Source organism: Seriola dumerili, unplaced genomic scaffold (assembly GCF_002260705.1).
Source record: "Seriola dumerili isolate Sdu_G_001 unplaced genomic scaffold, Sdu_1.0 BDQW01000149.1, whole genome shotgun sequence".
Classification (NCBI taxonomy): Eukaryota; Metazoa; Chordata; class Actinopteri; order Carangiformes; family Carangidae; genus Seriola; species Seriola dumerili.
This window is the reverse complement of record NW_019174404.1, coordinates 9,917,388-9,940,996: the sequence shown is the minus strand read 5'-3', so window position 1 is coordinate 9,940,996 and position 23,609 is coordinate 9,917,388. Positions and strand designations below refer to the sequence as shown.

The 23,609-nt window shown below is 38.6% G+C and overlaps 3 protein-coding genes across 3 annotated transcripts; all 3 read left to right on the top strand.

Moving 5' to 3' along the window:
* The first annotated feature begins 3,199 nt into the window (after positions 1-3,199).
* zmpste24 (zinc metallopeptidase STE24) lies at positions 3,200-8,705 on the top strand. Its single transcript, XM_022751329.1, has 9 exons — positions 3,200-3,620; positions 4,569-4,715; positions 4,943-5,146; positions 5,671-5,823; positions 5,938-6,079; positions 6,175-6,350; positions 6,661-6,765; positions 7,003-7,146; positions 7,234-8,705. The coding sequence occupies exons 1-9, from the start codon at positions 3,513-3,515 to the stop codon at positions 7,456-7,458; spliced, it is 1,404 nt and encodes a 467-aa protein (XP_022607050.1). The 5' UTR covers positions 3,200-3,512; the 3' UTR covers positions 7,459-8,705.
* Positions 8,706-9,461: 756 nt separating this feature from the next.
* LOC111225889 (ATPase inhibitor B, mitochondrial) lies at positions 9,462-10,876 on the top strand. The gene is made up of 3 exons (XM_022750930.1): positions 9,462-9,581; positions 10,234-10,346; positions 10,603-10,876. Exons 1-3 carry the CDS (start codon positions 9,513-9,515, stop codon positions 10,742-10,744), a joined length of 324 nt encoding a protein of 107 aa, XP_022606651.1. The 5' UTR covers positions 9,462-9,512; the 3' UTR covers positions 10,745-10,876.
* Positions 10,877-11,843: 967 nt separating this feature from the next.
* On the top strand, positions 11,844-15,006 carry rpl13a (ribosomal protein L13a). The gene is made up of 7 exons (XM_022750929.1): positions 11,844-11,882; positions 12,589-12,661; positions 12,957-13,022; positions 13,270-13,371; positions 14,024-14,109; positions 14,330-14,389; positions 14,749-15,006. Exons 1-7 carry the CDS (start codon positions 11,862-11,864, stop codon positions 14,956-14,958), a joined length of 618 nt encoding a protein of 205 aa, XP_022606650.1. The 5' UTR covers positions 11,844-11,861; the 3' UTR covers positions 14,959-15,006.
* Positions 15,007-23,609: the final 8,603 nt, after the last annotated feature.

Sequence of the window (23,609 nt, the reverse complement as noted above, 5' to 3'; positions counted from 1 at the left end):
ACAATCTTGGATCTGATGTGCACTGTTTAAGCTTGTTTTTATTCTTATGCTAATTTCTAGAAATGCTTCAGTTTGGCAACTTAAAAAACAAACGACAACAAAAAAATCTGTATACTATTATTTTGGGACAAAGAAAAATACTGTTACAGTTTGTGAAAATACAAAGTAATTTGCAATAGCCATGTTAAAAAGGTGCTCAGTTAAACTAACTTCCAAGAAGCAGTTTGGTGTTGTTGGTGTCTGATGGGAAGAGGTCAGGCAGGGTGGTGGTGCACACAGGTCTCCCAGGACCACCACTGGTCTGAGGTACTGAAGCTGCTTAATGGCCAGGTCCCCACACCCAGCCAGAGCTTTGTCAGGATGGACTTCAAGTTTTGGACTGATGTGAAGTCCCCAGTCATAGTATGGGGCTTCAGCAGAGGGAATGAGTACGTCTGCTGCGGGTGTGAGAGATCCCCAGCTGGTTGTTCTCCTTAACAGACAAACTGCGTCTGAAAGTGTCCTCCCGTTTCACTGCTGCTGCGTTTTTGTCTTTTGGGGCGGTATCCTGTATGAACTTGAGGAATGAGGACTCAAAGCCCATAGGTTTATAAGTTCCGATGTCAAAGGGGCGTGGAGAAGGGCTAGCCTGAGGGTCTTTCACATTTGACGGCTGCTCTGACAGTTCATTTTCCGTTTTAGTGGCTGGCGAACAGGAGGAGCGGAAAAGGCTGCTGACCCATTAGACATTTTAGCACCATCCTTGTTGCCTGACACATCTTGGAAGCCCTCTTCAGTAGTAAAAGCGCAGTGAGCATGGTGGCGAGAGGTCAACAGTGACGGGACGAAGCAGAGGTTTGATTTTATCCAAGCTTAATCTCTCCTCCGTTTCTGACCGATCTGTGGTGCTGCAGCTGAGTCATCAGTGTGCCCACCGGTGCTCGGCTCACCTAACAGCACCTCATCCGCACCAACAAGGACGCCTTTCTCTCAACTGGTGGTGCGGCTCCCTTCCTCTCTGAAATCCAGTATCTCTCCTCCCTCTGAGAAATCCCATGTCGGACTGTATCTCATCCTCTCCTGTGTGTCTGCCCTGATGGATGCAGGCTCATGGCTGCAGGCTGCCCCCCTGTGTTTCTGGCTCTGCCTGATACTCCATTTTACGAACCCCATTAGGCACACATGCTCCCGCAACAGTCGGCCTGCTGACTTCCTCTGAATCAGTTCCTCCAGTTGCTCAGCATTATAAACAAGCTTATCTTCATTCTTGAAAAGATCATCTCGACGCATGCGGTGAACCCTCAGGTAGTGCGGTGCAAGCTCTGCATGTATGTGACAACAGAATCGCAGTCCTGGACCATGCAAGGATAGGCCACACGCAGACAGCGGTCTTGGCACATCTTGTAGTGCTTCTTCATGAGATCTGAAGACAAAACGGTTGTAGGAATTTCTCCTCTCTTTCTTTTTTTCTCCTGACACTTTCTTCTCCTCAAGACTCTCCTCGCCCATTTCCTCTGACTGGTCGGCAGTCACTTCAGCGGGGCTTCGATTCTAAATTTTTTTTTTTTTTTTTTTTTTTTTTAGACATGTTATGGAGGCATTCAGATAACACCTATTATGTTAATTCATCATCACAAGTGTAGATAATGTAGTTCTCCGAGATAAATGTACAGATTTTCAGATTGTTAGAGATGGTCAGTAGCGTATTGCAAGGCCTTTTCACTTGTGTGAAAATGTGACTAAAAACATTTCCTTACTACAAAGTTCTTGAGGAATATGTTTGGTTATTTTTCACCTCAGTTTATATTAAATCAGTGTTGGGATGCAGTGGACAGATGTTGGCAGACATGTATGTAACACTTTCTAATAAAAAATAAATGTGGAAATGAAACAAAGCCATTTGCTTTGTCATTTGTGTAATTGACATGTTTATATATCAACTTTTTAAAGTCAGTGAAATGGCATTTGCAGGGAAGTTTGCTACATTGCATTTCCTCTAAAAGCAGGATGTTGAGGCAGAACATAATGCAAGGAAGACTCAATCAAAAACATAAATATGTAATATTAATGTAAATGTGATGAACAGACAGAAGAAATACTGAAAATCTGTCTCAAATCTTATTTCAAGAACATCTTTCACATGATGATGGAAGATAATCTATTAATAGTTCAGTATTTATAAGGTGTAATGATTAGTTTTGAAGTTATATATTTTATTGTCCCAAATTGCACTGTACCAGCCTGTTCATTTTGTAGATTCGCTTGGATTACAGCTATCTGTCCTGGGACCTCAAAGCCCCAGGTTCACTGTTTTGGATGTAAGTTTCTGGAAACATATCTAATTATGAGTTTGTTCGGTAGTATTTGAATGTAAACCACAAAATCAATCTTGAAGAGGGTTCCTCCAAATTCTAGTTTAAAAATCTCCATTAGATGAATGACAGCAAAGGTTGTGAAGTATATATTAAGTAAATATGTGTTTAATCAGATTGAAACCTCAAGCCCTGTATTACTGAAGCATAGGAATACTGTACATATGACAGGGGGAGAATGAGGGTAAATAGGAGACCAGCAGCTGATATTTGCTTATTTACTTATAGCTCATCTGCAGTATTTCTCATGATTAAATGCTAACGGAGGCTGAACACATTTGTAGTTTAGAATGCTTTTCCATTAAACCATTCACTGAGAAACCCTTGCACATAACTTTGACAGGTATTGTACATAAACTGGGTGTGGCACAGTTTCTCCAGAGGGGTGGGCATCCGCGCGCCTTACAGTCTGACATTTGTTTCTGAATGACGGCCTCTTATAGATTGCTGTGATTGATTTTAGGAGCGTTAATAGCATTCACTGGCTCTTGAAACTGAGTATGAGGAACTTTCCACCCAGTACCGTGCCTGCAGTTCCACATTTTCTCTGGCCAAAACATGAGCCATATGTATGTTGGCTGTCTCATTTATTAGAGAAATTTTGCGACGAATTTATTAGATCTGACTATTTATTTTGCAACCTTTGGGCGGTGGATACAATCTTAAAACGTTTGGGTTCAATCTTAAGTAAAAGCCAGCCATATTTCAAGTCACTACATTTTACACAAATTTTGTGTGAGGGTATTTACTCATAAGAGTTGCTATTAACACGTTTTGTTAACTTGTTCGGTGAGTTCCTCAGCTGCGGAAGTGAAGTCATAGTAGATGTTTCAGTGGGGACGGAATTCGTTGCTACACCGTACCGACAGGCTCACATCTCGCATGAATGGAAAGATATTAGCTGTGAAAGCCTTGACTTAGGGATGGGAACTGGATGCAGAGTTTTTCCGAGTTAACGTTAGTCCGTATCTGTCGATTTAACGTGGGGGCACTTTTCCCTGTATTCAACTTCAAAGTGTTTCTGTTTGTTTGTGTGTGGAGCGGGAGCTAAGTAGCTGTTAGCCTGAATATACTAATCAGACTAGGTAACGTTAACACTACCGTTAGCCTGCCGAGCTAGTCAGCCCTGCTCAAACAACATAGACCAACAACAGAGCAAACATGGTTGAAACTATATTTGACCTCCCGGTCGAAAAGCAGATATTTTATGCTGTTTTGGGGTTTTCGTGGACAGTGTATCTATGGGAGGCATACCTTTCTTACAGACAGGTAAGTCAGTCATAAGTGTTGGTATCAGACTCCGAGTTTCTGCTTTGTGAATGTGTATTATTGAGTTCGATCCTGAAATACATTATTAACTGAAATAAGATACCGTTGGGTAATTTAAAACATATGCTTTTATGTAATGGTTAATTCTTGCAAACAGAAGAGTATTAGAAATTAATGGTGCACATAACATGAAAACCAATTATTTTTTACACATATAGCGTCTTTGGTTAAGTCACAGTGATATGGCATCTGTGATTATGTTTGCAAAAGCTTTGGTTTTCTTGAGAAACGGGAATTGAGACGGAACATAATGCAGAGAAGGCTCAATTAAAAGTCAGAATCAGTATCAACTTTTATTGCCAAACTTGTTGACACATACAAAAAGATAAGTCTAGTTTTCAGCAGCTCTTTATGTACTGTGAGACAGTGCAGACAATATTTACAGGAGAGGACAAACACAGCTACACACAGGTTACATATGTAAACAAATGGCTACAATATACAATAAAGCCTTGGACAACAAACTGTCTATACATGGGTCATATTATTACAAAATTGTTCATACAAGGTTGTTGTATAGGTAGTGCAAAATATCCATGAAAAAATATAGTATTATTAATTTTATTTATGTATTTCATGTTTATGTTACATAAGCTTAACATAAGAAGTACATAAGTGTGTGGTATCAGACTAGCAAACGGAGTGTTTTGCTAAGTGTCTTACTGTTAACAAAAAAGCCGATTGATAGAATATTATTTATGTCATTGTTAATATAAAGGGCATTTTACCAGTTTTCTCTCATATCACCAGATATTTGACAATGTTTGAATTCAACAAAGAAGCTGTAATATGTCTGAAATATGTAGGTTGACTTGACAAGGTGGTTCCCTTTGTTTGTACTGTTATGTACTGAGATTTAACATTGCTGCTGATCTTTCTTTTCTACAGAGGAGGATATACAGATCAACAACACATGTGCCACAGGAGCTAGGGAAGATCATGGATTCTGAAACATTTGAGAAGTCACGTCTTTATCAGCTGGATAAAAGCAACTTCAGCTTTTGGTCTGGACTCTACTCTGAGACTGAGGGCACGGTAAGAGCGACCAGCAGTTTCAAACACATAGATTATTTGACTATTATAATTATAAGTTTTCTGTCATTTAACATCAAGGATGAGTGATGTCTTAATTTGTCACATTAAGTCGTATTGGAATGGGACAGCGAGATCATCTTACCATGAATGTTCTGTTTAACTTAGTGTCTTCATGTTTGTGCCAAATATTCAAAATGTTCTTCATAAAGGTTTCATTGACTTTTTAGTTGATCCTGCTCCTTGGTGGAATCCCGTTTCTGTGGGGCGTCGCTGGTTCTGTGACAACTCGCTTAGGATTCAGTCCAGAGTACGAGATCACCCAGTCCCTCGTGTTTCTGACCCTTGCCACCCTGTTCAGTGCCTTAACTGGACTTCCCTGGAGTTTGTACAATACTTTTGTCATTGAGGAGAAGCACGGCTTTAATCAGCAGGTACACCGACTGAGCAGTACTGACCCTCTGTAGACCTGAATGTGGCTGTTTGTAGTTTCCTTTCTCAGGAAGAACTGCAGCTGTGATCAGTTGGATTTGGATGGATGAATAGATTGGAGCCGACATGGATCCAACATTGACTGAGGGATGTGTCACACTATCACCATCTTACGGGCTCCAAAGCTGCAGAAGAAGTAGTTTGTTCAGCCGTATTTTGGCAAAAACAATGACTGTATGAGACATAATAAACATGTGGGTGACAGAAAATAATAAATAATTCTGCAGGACAAGACAGAAGTTTCTATAAACAATTTGATATTATCCACCATGAAAGGTTGTCACTGTTAGAATCTACCGTATCTGATATGAATTCAAGCAGACCGCTTAAAGCTACAAACTTCACAGCCACATTAAAACCCAGGCTACCATTTGTCACACCAACAAATGCACACACATCCTGACTCTCTCTTTCTCTGTCATCGGCCATTGTCTTTGTTTATATTAATGTCTGGTCTTCCTCTCAGACGCTGGGGTTCTTCCTCAAGGATGCGGTAAAGAAGTTTGTTGTGACCCAGTGTATCCTGCTGCCTGTGACCTCGCTGCTCCTCTACATCATCAAGATTGGTGGAGACTACTTTTTCATCTATGCCTGGCTCTTCACCCTGGCTGTCTCTCTGGTTAGTGATGTGTTCACTGTGGTAAACAATGTTTGAACTTGAAAAGGCATCTCTATAAGTTGTTTGGTGCCACCACTTCATCATAATTAATCTCCTCTTCTCCTATGTTCTTAGGTACTTGTTACCATCTATGCTGATTACATTGCTCCCCTGTTTGACAAGTTCACTCCATTGCCAGAAGGAGAGTTAAAGACAGACATTGAGGCTATGGCCAAAAGTATCAGCTTCCCCCTCACAAAGGTTTACGTTGTAGAAGGTAAAGTAAACACAGCACGCCTGTACATGGATTTACATGCCTGTTTACCATCTTGAAAGTTTTTTAAATATGTTGAATGTCTTCCATACTTTCAGGTTCCAAACGTTCATCACACAGCAATGCATACTTCTATGGGTTCTTCAAGAACAAACGTATTGTGCTGTTTGACACTCTGCTGGAAGACTACTCACCTCTAAACAAGTCTGGAGAGCCACAGCCCGAGCCGCCAGAGAGCGATGACACATCCAGTGAAGCGAAAGCCAAGCCCAAGGTTACATAGCCATAAACTTCATTCAGAAAAGTTCTTATTGCTCTGACATAAACAAGGCTTCCTTATTTGGTCTTGACAGTACCTGATAATGTCAATAGTCTTTCATTTTGAGAAAAATCTGTCCGTGGAACATCTAATTTTGTCGACCATGCTTTTCCGTGAAATTTAACGCAGTTTTACTTCTTGAATTTGACCAAACAAAGCCTTGAATTTATAGTCATGAGTGTCAGAATTAGTAATGATAATGATAGAAGTGAATTGTCTTTCAGGGTAATACAGTTGTCTTGTTCTCTTGTAAATATTTGTACAGAACAAGAAACAAGGCTGCAACAACCCAGAGATCCTTGCAGTCTTGGGTCATGAGCTTGGACACTGGAAGCTTGGCCATACTGTAAAGAATATTGTCATCAGTCAGGTTGGGATTTTATGAATTTATCTTTTTACTTCTGTTTTCTTTAGTTTTCTAATCCATTTTAATGACTGTACCAACAGCATGAAATTGACCTCTGTGCAGATAGAGCAAAGGCAGACATATCCCACTAAAGTAAATGGATTCGATTAAATGCTGAATTTGACCAAATGCATTTACTTATACAGATATACAGATTTGGGTTAATATGCAAATAACCTCGGCTGACTCTTGTTTCTGCAGATGAATTCCTTCCTGTGCTTCTCCCTGTTTGCTGCTCTGATTGGACGTAAGGAGCTGTTTGTAGCTTTTGGCTTTGATGACAGCCAACCCACACTAATAGGCTTGATGATTATCTTCCAGTTCATCTTCTCCCCATACAATGAGGTGACTAAGAGATTCTACAAACAATATACCAGTCTTTTGAGATGTTTATATATTTCATAACTTACAGATCTGCGTCTGTCTTTCCAGCTCCTGTCCTTCTGTCTAACGGTTTTGAGTCGCAGGTTTGAGTTCCAGGCAGATGCCTTTGCACGTGGCATGGGCAAAGCCTCCGAGCTCTACTCTGCCCTCATCAAACTCAACAAGGACAACCTGGGCTTCCCCGTAGCTGACTGGTTGTTCTCCATGTGGCACTATTCCCACCCTCCCCTCCTGGAGCGCCTCAGAGCGCTGGGCAACGTCAAGCAGGACTGACGGGGCTGGAAGGGGGAGCGGCGACCGCTGCCTCCTCCCAAGGGCCTCCGCAGACCGCTCCTGGCCCTGTGATGCACCTCGGCCTTTCTTTACCCAACTGCACCCCCTCATCTTGTTTTATCTTGTTTTAGTCTTTTCTTCACTTGCCATTCTTTCCATTTTTTTTCCTCTTTGAAACTTTCTTTTAAACAAAACCAAAACATATCAGCACAAGGCAACCTAAAAAAAATCATAAGCCTGTACTGAAAGTCTCTGCTCTTTCTCTAGAGACACCTAATATGCACTTGCTGAGAGCAATACATCTGGGCAATGTGTGTTTTAAAAAAAAAAGCTAATGTCGGAGTCCTGGTCACATTTTACACGCAATTTAGTTTTTGACATAACTATAACTTTGTTGAAGCGCAACTAATAGAATTTGGCAGAATTTGCAAATCCTGGAATTTTACTTGTACATCTGTGTGTTTCTATTGTGATGCAGACATGGCATCCAACTGTTAAGAGCACAAAAGTGAAGAGGGTTTTATTTGTTGTGAATTTAAAGAAGGAAAACAATTACGGACATGGTAGGTGGGTAGACAGATAACTTCTTACAACTCATGACAATACTTTTTACAGATACACAGGCCAGAATTAGATTTGTCTCTCAAGTGCAACTGTTGGGGTTTTTTTTTTTTTTCGTTTTTTTTCTTTGTTTTTTTTACGCAATATCTCCGGGCAAGCTCAAGAGAATAATGTTAATCCAGTCATCAAATCAAATTCACAGTTTTGCAAGAGGAACTATGTAGATGCTTTATCACAGTGAAAAAATGTGAGTGCCTCTAATTATTGCTGTTTGCGTTCAGATAATGGAAATATTATGAATACAGCAGTGCAGAAAATTTCATTTGAATTTTTTTACATGCATTGGGGGGAGATCTTGTTTTACTTTTTCTAAAGCACTTGCCGACAAGGGTGCAACCATACCTGTACATATGTAACTTTGATGAGTAGCGTATCGACGTATGAAGTGAATTGTGAAAAATGTTGAATGTGGTTTGAAATTTTAAGTTGATATGGTGTTTTTTAGTTTTTTCTCTTGGATTTTGGGCCGGAGTGAGCGCAGAGTTGCCTGGTAAGCAAAGTGTTTATAGGGGACTTTGGGGAAGGGGTCTGTGAGTGTCCTTCCACCACATAAGCCAGTGCTTGGTTTGTTCAGAGAGGGGACTCTGTACTTTATCTGCAGCGTTGAATAAAATCCTTCAAAGCACTTCTCTTATTCTGGATGATGGTTTTATTATCATTTTTAAATAGTTCTGAAAATTAAATGGGATTGCATTTGCAAGCATCTATTTTATGACACAATACATGACATACTGTCTTACTTTGACAACTTTCACTAGTACACCACAATCAATTGTAGTTTAATGTCTTTCTCTTATGACTTCTTTCTAGTTTATAACTTAAAAAGTAATGAACTTGAACATGAAAAATTTAAACAGTTTTATTTAAGTAATGCATGACAGAAAAAATTGTTGATATAGATGAATTAAAGAAATAAGTGTTTACACACTGATAACTTCGATAGTTTTAACATAATGTTAAATTATGTGAATAATTTAAAGAAAACTAAATAATATTTTGTACCAGAAAATGAGCATGTATGTATATGATATTCGGCTAATATTGTATTTGATTTAACAAGGTAAAATCTCTTTGGTTTTAATAGTAAATAAAAAAAATAAACGTCTAATATCAACGTAGGGTTAACTTCTAAAGAGAACGTGCGGTATCACGCTGTCCATTTTTAAGACCGTACCATTACGAAAATGGGATACAGTTTTTCTTTACACTGTAATACTTTACTTATGTATATAAATTCAAATTTGGCAGCGTACTGTAAAAACAGTATATGATACATGAATTGCTATTTAACTCCGTTTCCAACAGCACCAACGTGATGCTCGTGTAGTCACCCCTGTCGTGTTAATAATGGCGCCGTCCAGAGGTCTATGTTTATGGACAAGGACAAGCCGCACTGTCAGTGTCGATGCTGTTTTCTCACGTGAGCGTCAAACATGGCGAGATTTCTGAGGCCTAACATCAGGAGTTTTATCAACTCACAGCTGAGAATGTCGTCCGACCAGGTAAAATACGTCCAGTAAACACATCACTTGATTAATACACGGCTTTTGTTAAACGTTATATTGCTGTGTGTGAATCATTTAAAAATGAATTAGCCTATTAGTTTTGCCAGTCTGAAATTCACCTTTATGGCAAATAGATAAACAACTGTTATTGACATGATTATAGGTCAGAGGAATTCTTTAGTAATGTAGCTTTAGGACATTGATCAGTTGTACAAACAACAATGCCGATGATTAATAAGCAGGCATTTACTTTAATCATAACAAGTTTTGAATAAGTAAAATACCAGGAGTTGCGTGTTAACCATTGAACTGTCCCGAGGTCTTGGTCGCATTGTTTTTGCAGAAACAGTTTCTAGTCTGTTCCAACGACCTCCTGTCTCTATTATTACCTGGCAAACAAAGAGGCCCTTTCCCCTCATTCAATAATCTGAATCTTGACCTTCAGAAGAGGCTGGTTTTCACAGGCTCCAACTACCTTAATATCACATAGACTCGTCTAGATAACAAAACCTAAGAGAGATATTAACTTTAAAACGGTGTAATCTGAAGCCCCTGTCCCTTGAAGAAATATCTACAATGTGAAGCCATACCAAGGCTCAAATTTGTTGCTGAATGTTCATACTTAACATTTTCTCTTTGAATTGCTCAGTTGGGTGAGCTGGGTAAAGGTGCAGGAAAAGGTGGTGGAGGTGGAGGGTCCATCAGAGAGGCAGGTGGAGCCATGGGGAAGAAGCAGGCCGCTGAGGAGGAGATGTACTTCAAGTATGTATTTCTGTCTTTTACAGAAACAAAATGTGGACAGAGTGTTGGCTCTATTTATAGCTCTACTACTTGCTTAACTTACAAGTGACAATTACAGTTACTTACAATTTTCTTTTTATTATGATCTTCTCTTACTGTCCTGATTCCTCTCTGTGTCTCTTTATCCATTCTCTTTGTTCCCTTCCCCTGTTCTCACTGTTAATCCTTTTTCTTCTCTGTTGTCATCTGCTGCCATATCTATCCATCTAAACGCAAGGCGTAAGGAGCAGGAGCAGCTAGCTGCACTGAAGCAGCACCACCAGGAGGAAATTGATCACCACAAAAAGGAGATTGAACGTCTGCAGCGTGAGATTGACCGCCACAAGGGAAAGATCAGGAAGCTTAAGCATGACGACTAAGTGAAACCTTCCTTTAAAAACAAGTTTGCTCACCGTTCAGTAAACACTCCACTGTGTCACCCGGCCAGACATGAATGTATGAGAGATTGTTCTGTAAATGCTTGAAAGTTATTAAAGCCGTTCATAAAATGATTACTGTTTCTGTGGCATGCTTTGACCTAAGTTGTACACCTTTCTCAACCTTTTCGCTTTATCATCAGTGTGCAGTATGTTACAGGTAAAAAGCCAAAGTGAAAAACCTAAATGCTGTAACGCTTCATGGCAAAATCAAGGAATCTTACTGTGTACTGTATAAATGAGTTTGCAATGTAAATGGCAATTGTAACTCTATCTTTTAGTGTTGTTAAAGGTCAATCAACAGAGAATTCAATAATTTTGATTACCAAGTAATTGCCTAAGTAATATTTTAAGGAAAATTACTAAACATTCCTTAATTTCAACTCATCAAATGTGAGGATTTGCTGATTTTTACTGTTTTATGTCAGTGTACGTTTAAGTTTAGTTTTCTGACATTTTACAAACAATTAATCATAAGAATAAGAATGGGCTGCTATTAAATATGTTTGTGGCACTTTGATCAATCACAAATTTATTAAGCAATATACACCATGTAATACTCCATCCAGCAGTGGCTTTATTCTATAAATATCCATTTCATCACAGTCCAAGTATTAAACATTGTGAATTGAAATGACAAGCAAGTCTTATGAAAGGAAAAACAAAATATAAAAGACATGACACCTAAAATAAAATAAAACACACTGAATTAACACATACAATAGATAAGATAAATAGAATTCTAGATGCAGTTAATGCAGAATAATTAGTTATGCAGATACTTGTTTTTTTTTATGAAATTTCAGAGATTACAAAATATGTAAAATCGTGAAGGAAAAGTGAAAAATACTGTCATTTTTTTTTAGAAAAGCATACGTTCTGACAATAAAATGAAATATTGTAGTCTTCACATCCAAAATATATTATAAGGTCAACAGAAAGTTGATGGGGAAAAAAATCATACACAGATCCCGCGAGAAAACAATATACACGTCGTCACTTCCGCTGTGCCCCTGCCTTTTACCACGAGCAACCCCGTGTATCTTTCTTTTCGCACATCATGGCGGACCGGTTCAATAAGGTGAGGAACTGCTGCTGAATCATAATGCCTTATTTTTGCTTTTAAGTCCGTGTAAAGTCTTGTTTTTTACATCTATATTGCGGGCGATAACTACTTGAGCACTTGGTGTAATCGTCGATTTGCTCGGTGTTTGTTTTAAGACTGGATTTTAAAACGTTTAAGACGGCTAGCCTTGGCTAAGTGTACATGCCTTCATCATGGCAGCTTCCCTAACGAGTCAATGCTGTTAGCTTGCTTCCTTTAACGTGTGTACTGGTTGTGTATAAATCTTAGTGAGGTATGGATAAAAGTACTATAATTGAAGGCGCCTATACTTTGTTCATACAAGGGTGCCATACTTAACTGTTCACCCGACTCATTTAAGTCTAAATTACAGTCAACGTGTCTGCATGCTTTGACGTTGATGCTAAGCTAATATTTTAGCTTAATCGGTAAGTTCTTAATGTCCATGTGCCAGTTATTGTAAGGCTCACGGGGGCTGCAATGCACCTCTCAAAGTCCCTTAACGTTTCTAATTAGCACTGGTCGTTTTAAATGTGCAGGTTTTGCAGTTTCTGCTTGGATTTAATAGTCAGGATTAAAATGTGACAGTGCGCACTGACAAATGTGAAGCACTCCTCTGATTTGATTAATGTAACCCTTAAAGCTTATTATTTTATATCGCGAGTAATACAGCGGTACCACTTTTTGTCTTTCAAACCTGCAGGTTCTGCTGCTTGATGGCAGGGGCCATCTATTGGGCCGCCTTGCTGCCCTTGTGGCTAAACAAGTCCTCCTGGGTAAGTTTTTTTTTTTTTTTTTTTCCTAAGAAGTTTAGATGTAACGTGCTGGCTGGTTAATATGTTTATTAAAACTGTCTAGTAACCACAATATTTAAATAACTGAACAGCACATTGAGTGTGAAGCTGTTGTGTGGCCTCAATCTGTCAATGATGATTTAACTTACCTAGCTTGAGTTTAACGACCATGAGAAAACTCACATGCACTACCATCTGAGACGGAATGCGGATGATTGTCAACATGACTGGATTTTTTGAAGTCCAAACACTAAACTGTTGTCTTCATCTCTTATAGGACACAAAGTGGTTGTGGTGAGATGTGAAGGCATCAACATCTCTGGCAACTTCTACCGCAACAAGCGTAAGTAGGGGTGTTTGTCTGTTCACATTAAGCTTTTTTCATTGTGCTTTTTTTTAACATGCTTGTTGTCAATGATGTTTTACCACTATAATTCGAGTTTCAATGACCATGAGAATACCTTACATGCACTACCATCTGAGACATCAGCATTACTTACTGGAATAATGGTTACCATTGTTTAGTGTCTTGAAGTATTTTCAACTTTGTAATGTTTTATAGTATTTCTGTGTCATGTGCCTGTCTACAGTGAAGTACCTGGCTTTTCTGCGTAAGAGGATGAACACCAACCCCTCTCGTGGACCGTACCATTTCAGAGCCCCTAGCAGGATCTTCTGGAGGACTGTCAGAGGTGAAAATGTGGCACCACTCTGCATAACTAACCACTTGAATATAAAATTATTTCAATACCAATGAAACATTCTTGCACTGAGAATGTAACAAGGATAACTGAAAAATGGACACATCCTGTGAAAGATATGCATATACATTGAAAGCACTTCACTGAAATTATTAGATTTGAACTCAATTTCCTGAGCTTAGTACAAGTGGAGTAAATATGTTCTAAAATGTGGGCTGCATGTGGGACATGCATTAGGTGTAACTTACAATGTTTTTCAGAAATATATAAAAGGTGGTTTGCTTAAATGAAGCCCTTTTGGTCTATTTGTGCCTCCTTAAACCATGAATCATAAGAACCTAACAAGGACCTGGTGTTGGATTGAAATATCAGTACTGAGTCACGTTCAGGTTTTAGTTAAGAGCTGACTTAATATATAGTGTTAGGTTTGCCTTCATTTGCCCCAGCACAAGTTATTCCTTACTTGACAGTGATGAGCTCTTTATCCCGAAGCTGATCATCCATTGATGAAACAAACTTTTACGGATCTGATTGCTGAGTTGAGCAAGGTTTTACACTTGTGCTTGGACAAATAAACATTTTACACAGTTGCACTGGTTGCTATTTGACAATGTATTTAACCTTTTTCTCTCTGCTTAACCAGGCATGTTGCCCCACAAAACCAAGAGAGGACAGGCTGCTCTGGAGAGGCTGAAGGTGTTCGATGGTATCCCCCCACCCTATGACAAGGTGATGATCTCGCTCAACAGCCAAGGGCCACATTATATGTATCTGTATGGCCCATACATATGGCTTTAACTCTGCTGTCTGTGATGTCATTTTATTACCTTACCTACCTTGTTTGAACAATGACCATGAAAAGAAAAAAATATCTGAGACATGCTGACACATTAGTGTGAAGGTGTGCCTTTTGCTTCTTTATCTGATTTTTGAATTTTTGTTACCACAGAGGAAGCGCATGGTTGTCCCAGCTGCTCTTAAGATTGTGCGTCTGAAGCCCACTCGCAAGGTAAGGTTTGAAGGGCAGACTAAATGAGATTAGTCACACTTCTGACTTTAAGTGTAGATCTTACTTGGCTGTAAAATTGGCAAACATGGATAAAATCAAAATGCTTCAATTCACCTGCTACAACAGTTCGAACTTGACAGTGATGAGCTCTTTATCCCGAAACTGATCATCTAATGATGAGACAAACTTTACGGATCTGATTGCTGAGTTGAGTTAGGAACAAGTTGTGCTTTGAGTTGAAACTTTAAACACAAACTAATTAACATGTTAAAGGAAATATCATTTTAAGTGTGACACTTTTTCTAAGAAAATATCCACTGTTGCAATTTTAAACATTCTTGTTTCTCCCTCCCACTTAGTTCGCCCTCCTCGGCCGTCTGGCCCATGAGGTCGGCTGGAAGTACCAGGCTATCACAGCCACCCTGGAGGAGAAGAGAAAGGAGAAGGCCAAGCTCCGGTACTCAAAGAAAAAGACACAGATCAAGCTGACCAAGCTGGCTGAGAAGAACGTTGAGGGAAAGATTGCAAAATACACAGACGTTCTGAAACAATATGGAGTCCTCGTCTGAGATGACTTTCTCTGGCCAATAAAGTAAAATACATGTTTATAGAAAGTGTATTGACTTTTTTTATTCCTCACGACTAAAAATGGTTGCGATAATGGTTAATCTGCAGTGACATACATGCTAGTAGTTACATTGAATATAAACACTAGCATATATGCAGATGTATTTTATTGAACGAGTATGGACACTCCAGAGAAAGAAGGTACCATTCACATGCAGGTGTGTGGGTCTAGTTTTAAAATGTAGTTGGCAACAGTTGAATTTAATTCATTTGCAGCACTTCTGTGGGAGTTTTGATGCAGAGAATATGTGCTACAGTTATGACATATTTCACGGTGATGGGTTTTTCGATTAATTTTAAGTCTCAATAGATGCCGTTACTCTGAGACCTTGCTGCACTTGGAGCACCATGCTTTTGCTTTTTCAGCTGCTCTCATATCTAATCTATCGGAGAACACTGCTTACAACTTCCATTATAGTTGGACAGATGTGGCTTTTCAAAAAACTGCTGAATAGAATCTTTTACATTGTGTAAGCCAGAGGCGTTTGTTCCTCAGAGGCCTGGCTACTTTTTTTTTCTTTTTTTTTTTTTTTTTTTTTTCTCTGGTCCTTCAGAATTTAATCTATATTGTGGTGACTTAAGTCTGCAAGCTGCTGTATTGCATGGAGGTAAAGTATTAATGTGAAGTCACCTTTTGAGAAATTTGACACCTGGCTCAAACAACAGAGGATATGATATTAAGGAGAAATCCAGATCACAAATACAATTAATTGAGTTGGTTAGACACATTCCCCCTTTCATCCTTTTTACTCTGTTTTCCGTCGGTTCCGTTCAATTGGAGTTGAACGTATGAATAAAATTTCAGGATTATTTTGAATTTTTTTTCTTTTGTAAATATCCACACATTTAATTTCACACATGACAAGATACAGGAAGACAGACAATTTAGAAGATTATAATTGCGCCATTGTGGCGTTGACTATATCAATTTGTCACAATTTAATCAGTTGCAGGACAACTGGAGAATTTTAGGAAAATCAGGTGCAGTGATAAACTTCATGTCATTTCTTCCTTTTGCAGTTCAAGCTTTCTACCAGCAGAGAGCAGTGTTGTACTGAATAAAGTAATTAACAGAGCATCATTTTAGGTCTCATTATTGAAGGTATGAACTCAAGATTAAGGTAAAGATCAATAACCAAGCAAGAGCTTTTAAGTCAAAAATTTACTTTGAAATAAATTTGATGTCTTGGAATGTGACGATCAAAGAGTAGACTTAAAGATGCATGATCTTTCTGGTTTAAACCAAAAAAAGAAAACTTTCTTTCCCTCTGACTTACGATTGTCAAAATGTAATTTTTGCAGTATGTACCTTTTTAAATACCTATTGTAAAATATGCTGCAATCCTTCAACAACCTTAAGAACAAATCCTGAGAATCTGCCTTGACAAACAGATAAATGTTGAAGTCCTCAAAGATTCAAGATCAAATGACTTAAATGGTTTCATCTAAAACCCTGCTTTGTTAACTTTATAAACTGCTCATCAAAGTGTTTAACCTACACACACACACACACACACACACACACACACACACACCACACACACATATATATATATATATATATATATACACCTATCATAAGGATGTCCAGCTAATTCTGTTCAGAAAGTAACCATACCAAACAGAGCTTTGATATTACATTTCATTACATTTTTAGTGAAGTGCAATTTATCATGAACAGCTCAAAATAATCACAGCACTTTTGTATTGAAACAACCGAACCTCCTGCAGAGGAATGGGCAGCATCCAGTGCCCTTTGGTTGAGTTTTTCTGTACTTCCTTACTTAAAATAGTACAGACTGAGGTTATTACCAACTAAGTCACTTTCTCTTTTCGCCAGCACATAAAAAACATTGTCCTTCTATAAATCATGAATGATCCAACCCAGAAAAAGAGTAGCACTTTTGCTTTTAGCAGGCTGACAGTACCTGATGAGAGATGATTGACATGGTAAATTGGATTGTCACACACTGCTCTGTCAAAGCCTCTGAAGAATGCTACAGAGCATCAGTCACATGGATCCACTTATCTGCCCTGGCATGCGTGTTTTTATGACCATATTCACCAAAGCACACTAAGTTGACTTTGTAGAGAATACTCCTGCCCTGCGGTAGAATATGACTGCATGTCAACATGTGTTGTCTGTGGCACTGTTTCCCAACCTTTCAGACTTCTAACCCCATAGTGATTTTCTTCTTTTCATCACATTGTCTCATTTGAAATATTATTTTGACTGGAAGACGTTATAAAAAGAAATGACCAGAAATTAAACAAACTGAGGAGTGTACAGAGGAATTGCTCCTTTGTAGACATGCAACCGATGGCGGGGGTTGTACGGTAGCTACTGCTTCATTTTAAGGAGTCACAACCCAAAAGTTTGGGAACCGCAGACTAATTAGCGTGTATACTACAGGGGATGCAATAACTTCTACATATCTACTGAGTCTTACAAACCCCTCTAACATCTATGTTGTGCCAATTATACTCTTTTTAAATTGATAATCTGTATTCTGTGGTTGCCTACTCGCTTTCCCTTTTTGCTCTTTCCTCTTAATCTCATTTCATCATAATAGGCCATGTGTGTGGGGGGGGATTCTTTTAAAATATCCTATAATAATATACTTCAGAGCCACCATGTAGCTCCTGTGTATTTGCTGTAATTGGATTCTGATACTGAGACAAATGCTGAAGGATATCCGACAACAAAAACTTCTTCACGCACCTGCCTCGGCACTTCCTCCAAGCATCTTGTCGGTCTTAAAGTCTTTAATGTCTTAAAGTGATTAGTTGCGCGTGTGTGGGCATTGTGTATGTGTCATGTGGCATTTCTCATTTTTGGTGGCTCCAACTGGTTATCTTCCTGATTAAGGCGTATGGAGAATTTCTTGTATGGCCAAAAGCTGCCAAGACATCTCATGCTTTCCATGTTTGTCTCTTCTCTCTCTGTTTCATATGCTCTTATGACACATGCCCTGCATTAAAGCGAGGCCCACCGGAGATCAGGTGGGAGCCCAATCTGACGCCTGTCTACACGTGTTAAGGAGGGAAATCGTGTCTCCAGCAAACAGATGGGGAAATCTCTGTGACGGCTCAAAAAATGAGATCTTTGGATGATGCCTGCAGTAGATCGCTCTCTAATCAAACCATCTGAGGTACATTGAAAAGACCACAACTTTCTGAAACTGCCTATTATGGGCTACAGCAATTATAGACATTCTCCACCTCCTCCAACTGGATGGCATTTTGAGTTTAGTTTCAGAATAAGAGTACTCATCTGTGTGGGAGCCATAATGTGGTCTCTAATAAGTGGTCACGTATTTTATGTATTATTATTTATTTGCTTTTCTGTTTGATGCCCATGGTTTGATTTACTTCATTAGTCCTTAATTGCGTCTGTATAATCCATTTGAACTCAGATTCATTTTGGTTACATTTGAGTCCTACAGAAGGCTTGGATGGAAAAGACCAATAAGTCATCACATTGTGTGAATGTATCACGAAGTAACACAACAAAAAAGAGAATGAAATATTTTTTTCCAGCTAGAGTGTGTGGCCTCTATTTCAAAGCTAAGGGCAGTTCTCTAACCCTTTGCTCTCCTTACATAAGAGTAATTACTAATGTGCAGTGTCACATAGAGAGTGCTGTAATCACTTATGGAGAAAGAAATGGCTAGCAAGTGTTAATAATGCTAACGCTAACATTGATGGGCCCCAACCTGGTTAACTCCCTGTCTGTCTGTTGAAACTGAAGTTATATTATGAACCACTGGATGCTTGCCCACGCAGATATATTGCCCTGATCAAAAAGGTAATCAGAACCAAAAATTCACAGCCCCTTGGAATAATAATGTCTGGGGGCTATCGTGGCATAAAAGCAAATCAAATTTAAATTTGTTCTTTTTGATAGTCACAATATGTAAAACAAACACCAAGGCTGCCTATGTCTTAGCAAAAAAGTCTTGCCTGTTTTTATATGTAACCAGCGTAAACTTGGCTGGCCTTGTTGGGGTGACACACCTGAAGGATTATACCAGTCATCTTATATAGCTGGAGTTTGTAATGAGAACTATAAAAGGTTTTCTTACATACCAGCATGAGCTGATTAGTTTCTTCAGCATTTTATTTGATGTTTCAGTAATGTCTCATTTCTTCTGAGACTGTTTCAAGCTTATGCTGTTGAGTCATTATTGAACCAAAGATAGCTTTAAAATCAGATTAGCAAAGGGGAGCATGCCAGGGTGCACAGTGTGAAGAAAATTTCTAATTTATTCCTGATGAAAACTTGCAAAATTTTGGTTCATGGGTTTATACAGAAGTGCCGCAGATGAGCAGTGGAACAGTTAGTGTGAAGTTTTTCCAGTCTCTGCCGATGTCACCCTTGAATGGGAACAAATTTATTCTAAGTCTCAAAGGCTGGCTTTGATAAAATAAGAAAAAGATAAAGAGCGAGAGAAAAAGATAGAGTTTAGTGTGGTCAGCCATATAATACCTTAAAGAAAAATCAGAAACACATGGACCTGACTGAGAAGCAAAGTGCAAGCATCCATAAATCAATAGCTTTTATACAACATAACTGACACAAGAATTGAATGTAAGCCATATTACTTGTCCACAGATTGACTGGCCGCAATACTCAGATTAATAGTTTTCATTCTTCTCCTCAGAATTGTTTTGTAAAAATCTATACAATTTATTCACTCTATTGATGTCGAGTGAATGCCCCGTTCTGCTTTACCACACACAAAGAAACCTAGAATTGTCCTCATGGGTCGAGGCGTAGCCCTTTGTAATTTTCTCATTTTGATGATCTGAGCAACGTAGAAACGAAAAATAAATAAATAGATCAAATAAAATAAAAATGATGGCAGATGTTTAACTAACTTTTTTTTGGAACTTTTGTTCCCAAACCTTATTTTTACAAGTTAAACAGGCACTGCAAAAAAACAATGTTTGGATTGGTTTGGACAATTTTATTTGTACTAATAAGTGCCAGAAGCATAAAGCATGTTTTAACCATGACTTTTAGCTATTTGTTTAACCTGTTTAAACATCAATGCTATCTAATTACTTAAAACATTTATTATTACTTTGAGCTTACTGTTTTAACCAATTATGCATTACTGTTAGCTATCTACTTCAACTGGTTTCCCATCACCCTTAGCTGTTTGTTTCAACAATTTATCCATTACTGTTTTCAACCTTTTTTTTTGTTTGCTAACTAACTCAACCGTTTATCCCCTATTGTTTCAACTGTTTATCCATGTATTTCAACAAGTCATCTATTAAATTTGGCTAAGTATTTAAACTCTATATGCATTACTTTTGGCAAATATTTTCAACTGCTTATCCGTTACATTTCCTAACTATGTGAACTGTTTATTCATAGCTTTTCACTCTCTATTCCAACCATTTTCACTTTTAGTTATGTGTTTAGGCTTTTCTGCTCACTTGCAAACTAGTTTTTGTCCAATCTGAATCAATAATTAGATATACTATTGATTTTTTAAGTCAAATTGTGATTTCTAGTTTTTCAACGGTATTTGAGTTCTAAAATCTTTTCCCATGCCCCCTGACAACTGCAGTACCTGTACCTGGGGTGCAAGTACTCATGTTTGGGAATCACTCTTCTATAATGTACTGTATGTACACATATGCAGAGGTAAAATGCATGTGAAGATGGAGCTTGCTTATCACAGCAATATACCCAAACACATACATTTTTTCAACCCACACAAAGCTGTTGATTATAGGTCATGAATACCTTCCAAAAAACCTTTTTACATAATATATGCGCTAGGTGTGCAGCACTGTGATACATTTTTATAAGCCTGAGCTGGAGTAGGGCATGCTCATGCCTTGTTTATATTCAGTGACCTCTGAGTGTAATTGAAATGATTGAGAAGGACAGCAGTCATTATATACATTTACCGACAGCAGCTGTACGATTCAGACAAGAGACACGGTGGCAGTGAGAGATTGCTATTGGGGAGTAGAGTCACAAATTGGATCTGGGAAGAGAGAACGACCAATCACAGAAAGCTTTATCAGTTACATTGTAATGAAGCTCCTCTGACACAAAGATACACATGAAATACAAACATGCATGCACACCAAGTTGTTCTTGAGCAAAATAAAAACCCTTCAGTATTTGCAGATAGATGAACCAGCACTTCTTCTCTTTGGTAAAACAGATGTGCGCAAGTGTCTCATGGGAGAGCATGAAGAAAACAAATCCCTAATTACACAGTGTATAAGACAGTCCATCCAGTTTTTTTTACACAGCGATTATAGTCTTGTGGTTGTGTTATACCACCAGTGTATATCTGTAGCAACAAATCAATAACATGGACCAGATATGATCTCCGAGGACAAATTGAATATCTCTGGTGACCACTTTGCTAAAGGGTGGAATGAGCTTATTTTAACAACCATAAAACACTTGCTTTTTAGGGGTAAAAATTTTATTTTCAGCTACCTTGCACTTTTTGTAAACATCTTAACAGATCTAATAAAAGCATGAATGAACATTTAATAATTCAAAGTCTAAAATTAAATTCATGGATCGTTTACAGGACAAAGATGTCTCTTTTCGAGGTGTTTTTCCTTTTTCTTGCAGTTTGAACCAAAGATTTGACCTTTGAGGAACGTGATTAATAATCCACACATTATAGTCTTGAATAGATCTATTGCTTAACCTTATATTCATAGTCAATGGCTGTTATACCCCAGGAAAGAATATAGATCACAAGAAGCCACAAGGGCAGCATCAACCTTCTCTATCAATAATTAAAAGAGCTGCAACAGGAAAAAATGCAAAGTGATATTACATAAATACTTGTGGCAAAGCAGCTGGAAATAAATCAGCTTCTTTTGGTGGAAAAACACAAAAATGGCTTCTCAAGGTCACTTTGAAGTGACCCAGAGTTTCAGCCAGCATGTGATCATACTGACATGACTACAAAAAAGGTCAACCTCCATTACACTCCCACACACCAATTGACCGTCAGGCAGAACTCTTAGAAGTAAAGCTTGAGTTTTGTATTATGAAAGTGAGGAGAGTATACAGATGAAGAGAGGAAAGACAAGATAAAACATCATTAATGAGAAGAGAATAAATGAGTACAAAGAATTAATTTTGTTAGCTCAGTAATATTGTTACAAATGAAGAATGAGAAAGAGGTCTAAATTGTTTCTGCATTCTTCCTTCATCATTTGGCATCATTGATTTTCCTACATATACCAGATGCTCTGCAGCTCCATTGATTATGCAACCTGACTTTGCACAGGAGAGTATAGAGCAGTAACTGTGCTGGACTAACAAAGCTGATGGACAGAAGCTATTTTCGATTCTGGTCTCTGAGGATCATAAAACAATTTCTACTTATTGATTCCTAGTTGTACGTTTACAGGATACTGTATGCAACTGCAAACACAGAGTATAATGTATGTGATATCACATCTAAAATTAACTGACGTTTTTGACATTTGACAGTTTGCTCAAATAATATCCCGACATATGCGACATATTTAGCTCGGAGCTATGAGAAACAAATGCATTTCATGTTGAGTTAATGCTTTTGTCAAAGGCATCTAGACGGCTTTTCCACCGCCTTTTTCAGCCTCTACCAGCATGACCGGAGCTTTAAAACTGGCAATTGAACAAGTACTTCGGCATGTGTCCGTCTAACTGCACAGCAGACCACTCAGCAGCACAGCACGTAAACCATTAAGGCTTCGGATGCAGCCATCCACCTCCAAGCACACGCACACACACGCACACGCACACACACACACACACACACATACATACATATACGCACAAACCAACGCGAGTGATGGAGTTCATCCAGAACAAATTCCATCTCTAGTGAATCGGTCTCACCACTGCAATGTGAGCTGCAAAAATTATAAATTATTTGTTCTGTTGTCGCAGTTTTGAGGAGGGCTGTTTTGTTTGTGTGAAATTACCTGTAATGACACAGATATTGCGTGAGGCTGTTGATTTCAAGGATGTATTTCAACTGACTGAGAGACAACCACTTTCCTGCACACACAGTATTTTCAGGTAGTACATATTGTTTGTGGGCTTTGTATAAACATTCTTGAAATTTCTGGGATAAACAAGCACAAATATGCATTAATCTCCTCCTACTCCCCAACTGCTCAACATACATACACACACTTGGGAATAAAAAGGCTATGAGCAAGATATGGAACTGCTCTAAAGAAATCAGTCAATGCAGGAATCCCCCCGAGTGTGCTGGTTATCCACCACTGCAAGAGAGAATCCCAGCGCCAACTCGTTTTATACACTCCCTGCTCACTGTGGTCATTATAAGCCACAGAAAATATTAAAACACAACCATTTTCTTCATAACTTCCTGCCATCTGTTTTCCACTCGAGCAGCTCATGTCTGTGTTCACTGGCTGGGATCTATACTGCTCTTATGCTGAGCATTAAGAGTGAGACTTCTTTTGAATGCTGGAACTGAAAGAGGCTCAATCCCTTAAAAAGCTCTACGCCATTGGAGGCATGTCATTTGCATAACATCCCATGTGCGTGATGTATCCTGGCAGCAGACTGTTGAGAAAT

What these genes read in the sequence shown, in the direction of transcription:
- zmpste24 (XM_022751329.1), top strand. Translation starts at nt 3,513, where the DNA reads ATGGTTGAAACTATATTTGACCTCCCGGTCGAAAAGCAGATATTTTAT. An exon ending in ACTCTGAGACTGAGGGCACG is followed by an intron (nt 4,716 to 4,942) that starts GTAAGAGCGACC and finishes TTGACTTTTTAG; the next exon opens with TTGATCCTGCTCCTTGGTGG. An exon ending in TCACCCTGGCTGTCTCTCTG is followed by an intron (nt 5,824 to 5,937) that starts GTTAGTGATGTG and finishes CTATGTTCTTAG; the next exon opens with GTACTTGTTACCATCTATGC.
- LOC111225889 (XM_022750930.1), top strand. Translation starts at nt 9,513, where the DNA reads ATGGCGAGATTTCTGAGGCCTAACATCAGGAGTTTTATCAACTCACAG. An exon ending in TGAGAATGTCGTCCGACCAG is followed by an intron (nt 9,582 to 10,233) that starts GTAAAATACGTC and finishes TGAATTGCTCAG; the next exon opens with TTGGGTGAGCTGGGTAAAGG. An exon ending in GAGGAGGAGATGTACTTCAA is followed by an intron (nt 10,347 to 10,602) that starts GTATGTATTTCT and finishes TCTAAACGCAAG; the next exon opens with GCGTAAGGAGCAGGAGCAGC.
- rpl13a (XM_022750929.1), top strand. Translation starts at nt 11,862, where the DNA reads ATGGCGGACCGGTTCAATAAG. An exon ending in GGCTAAACAAGTCCTCCTGG is followed by an intron (nt 12,662 to 12,956) that starts GTAAGTTTTTTT and finishes CATCTCTTATAG; the next exon opens with GACACAAAGTGGTTGTGGTG. An exon ending in CTTCTGGAGGACTGTCAGAG is followed by an intron (nt 13,372 to 14,023) that starts GTGAAAATGTGG and finishes CTGCTTAACCAG; the next exon opens with GCATGTTGCCCCACAAAACC.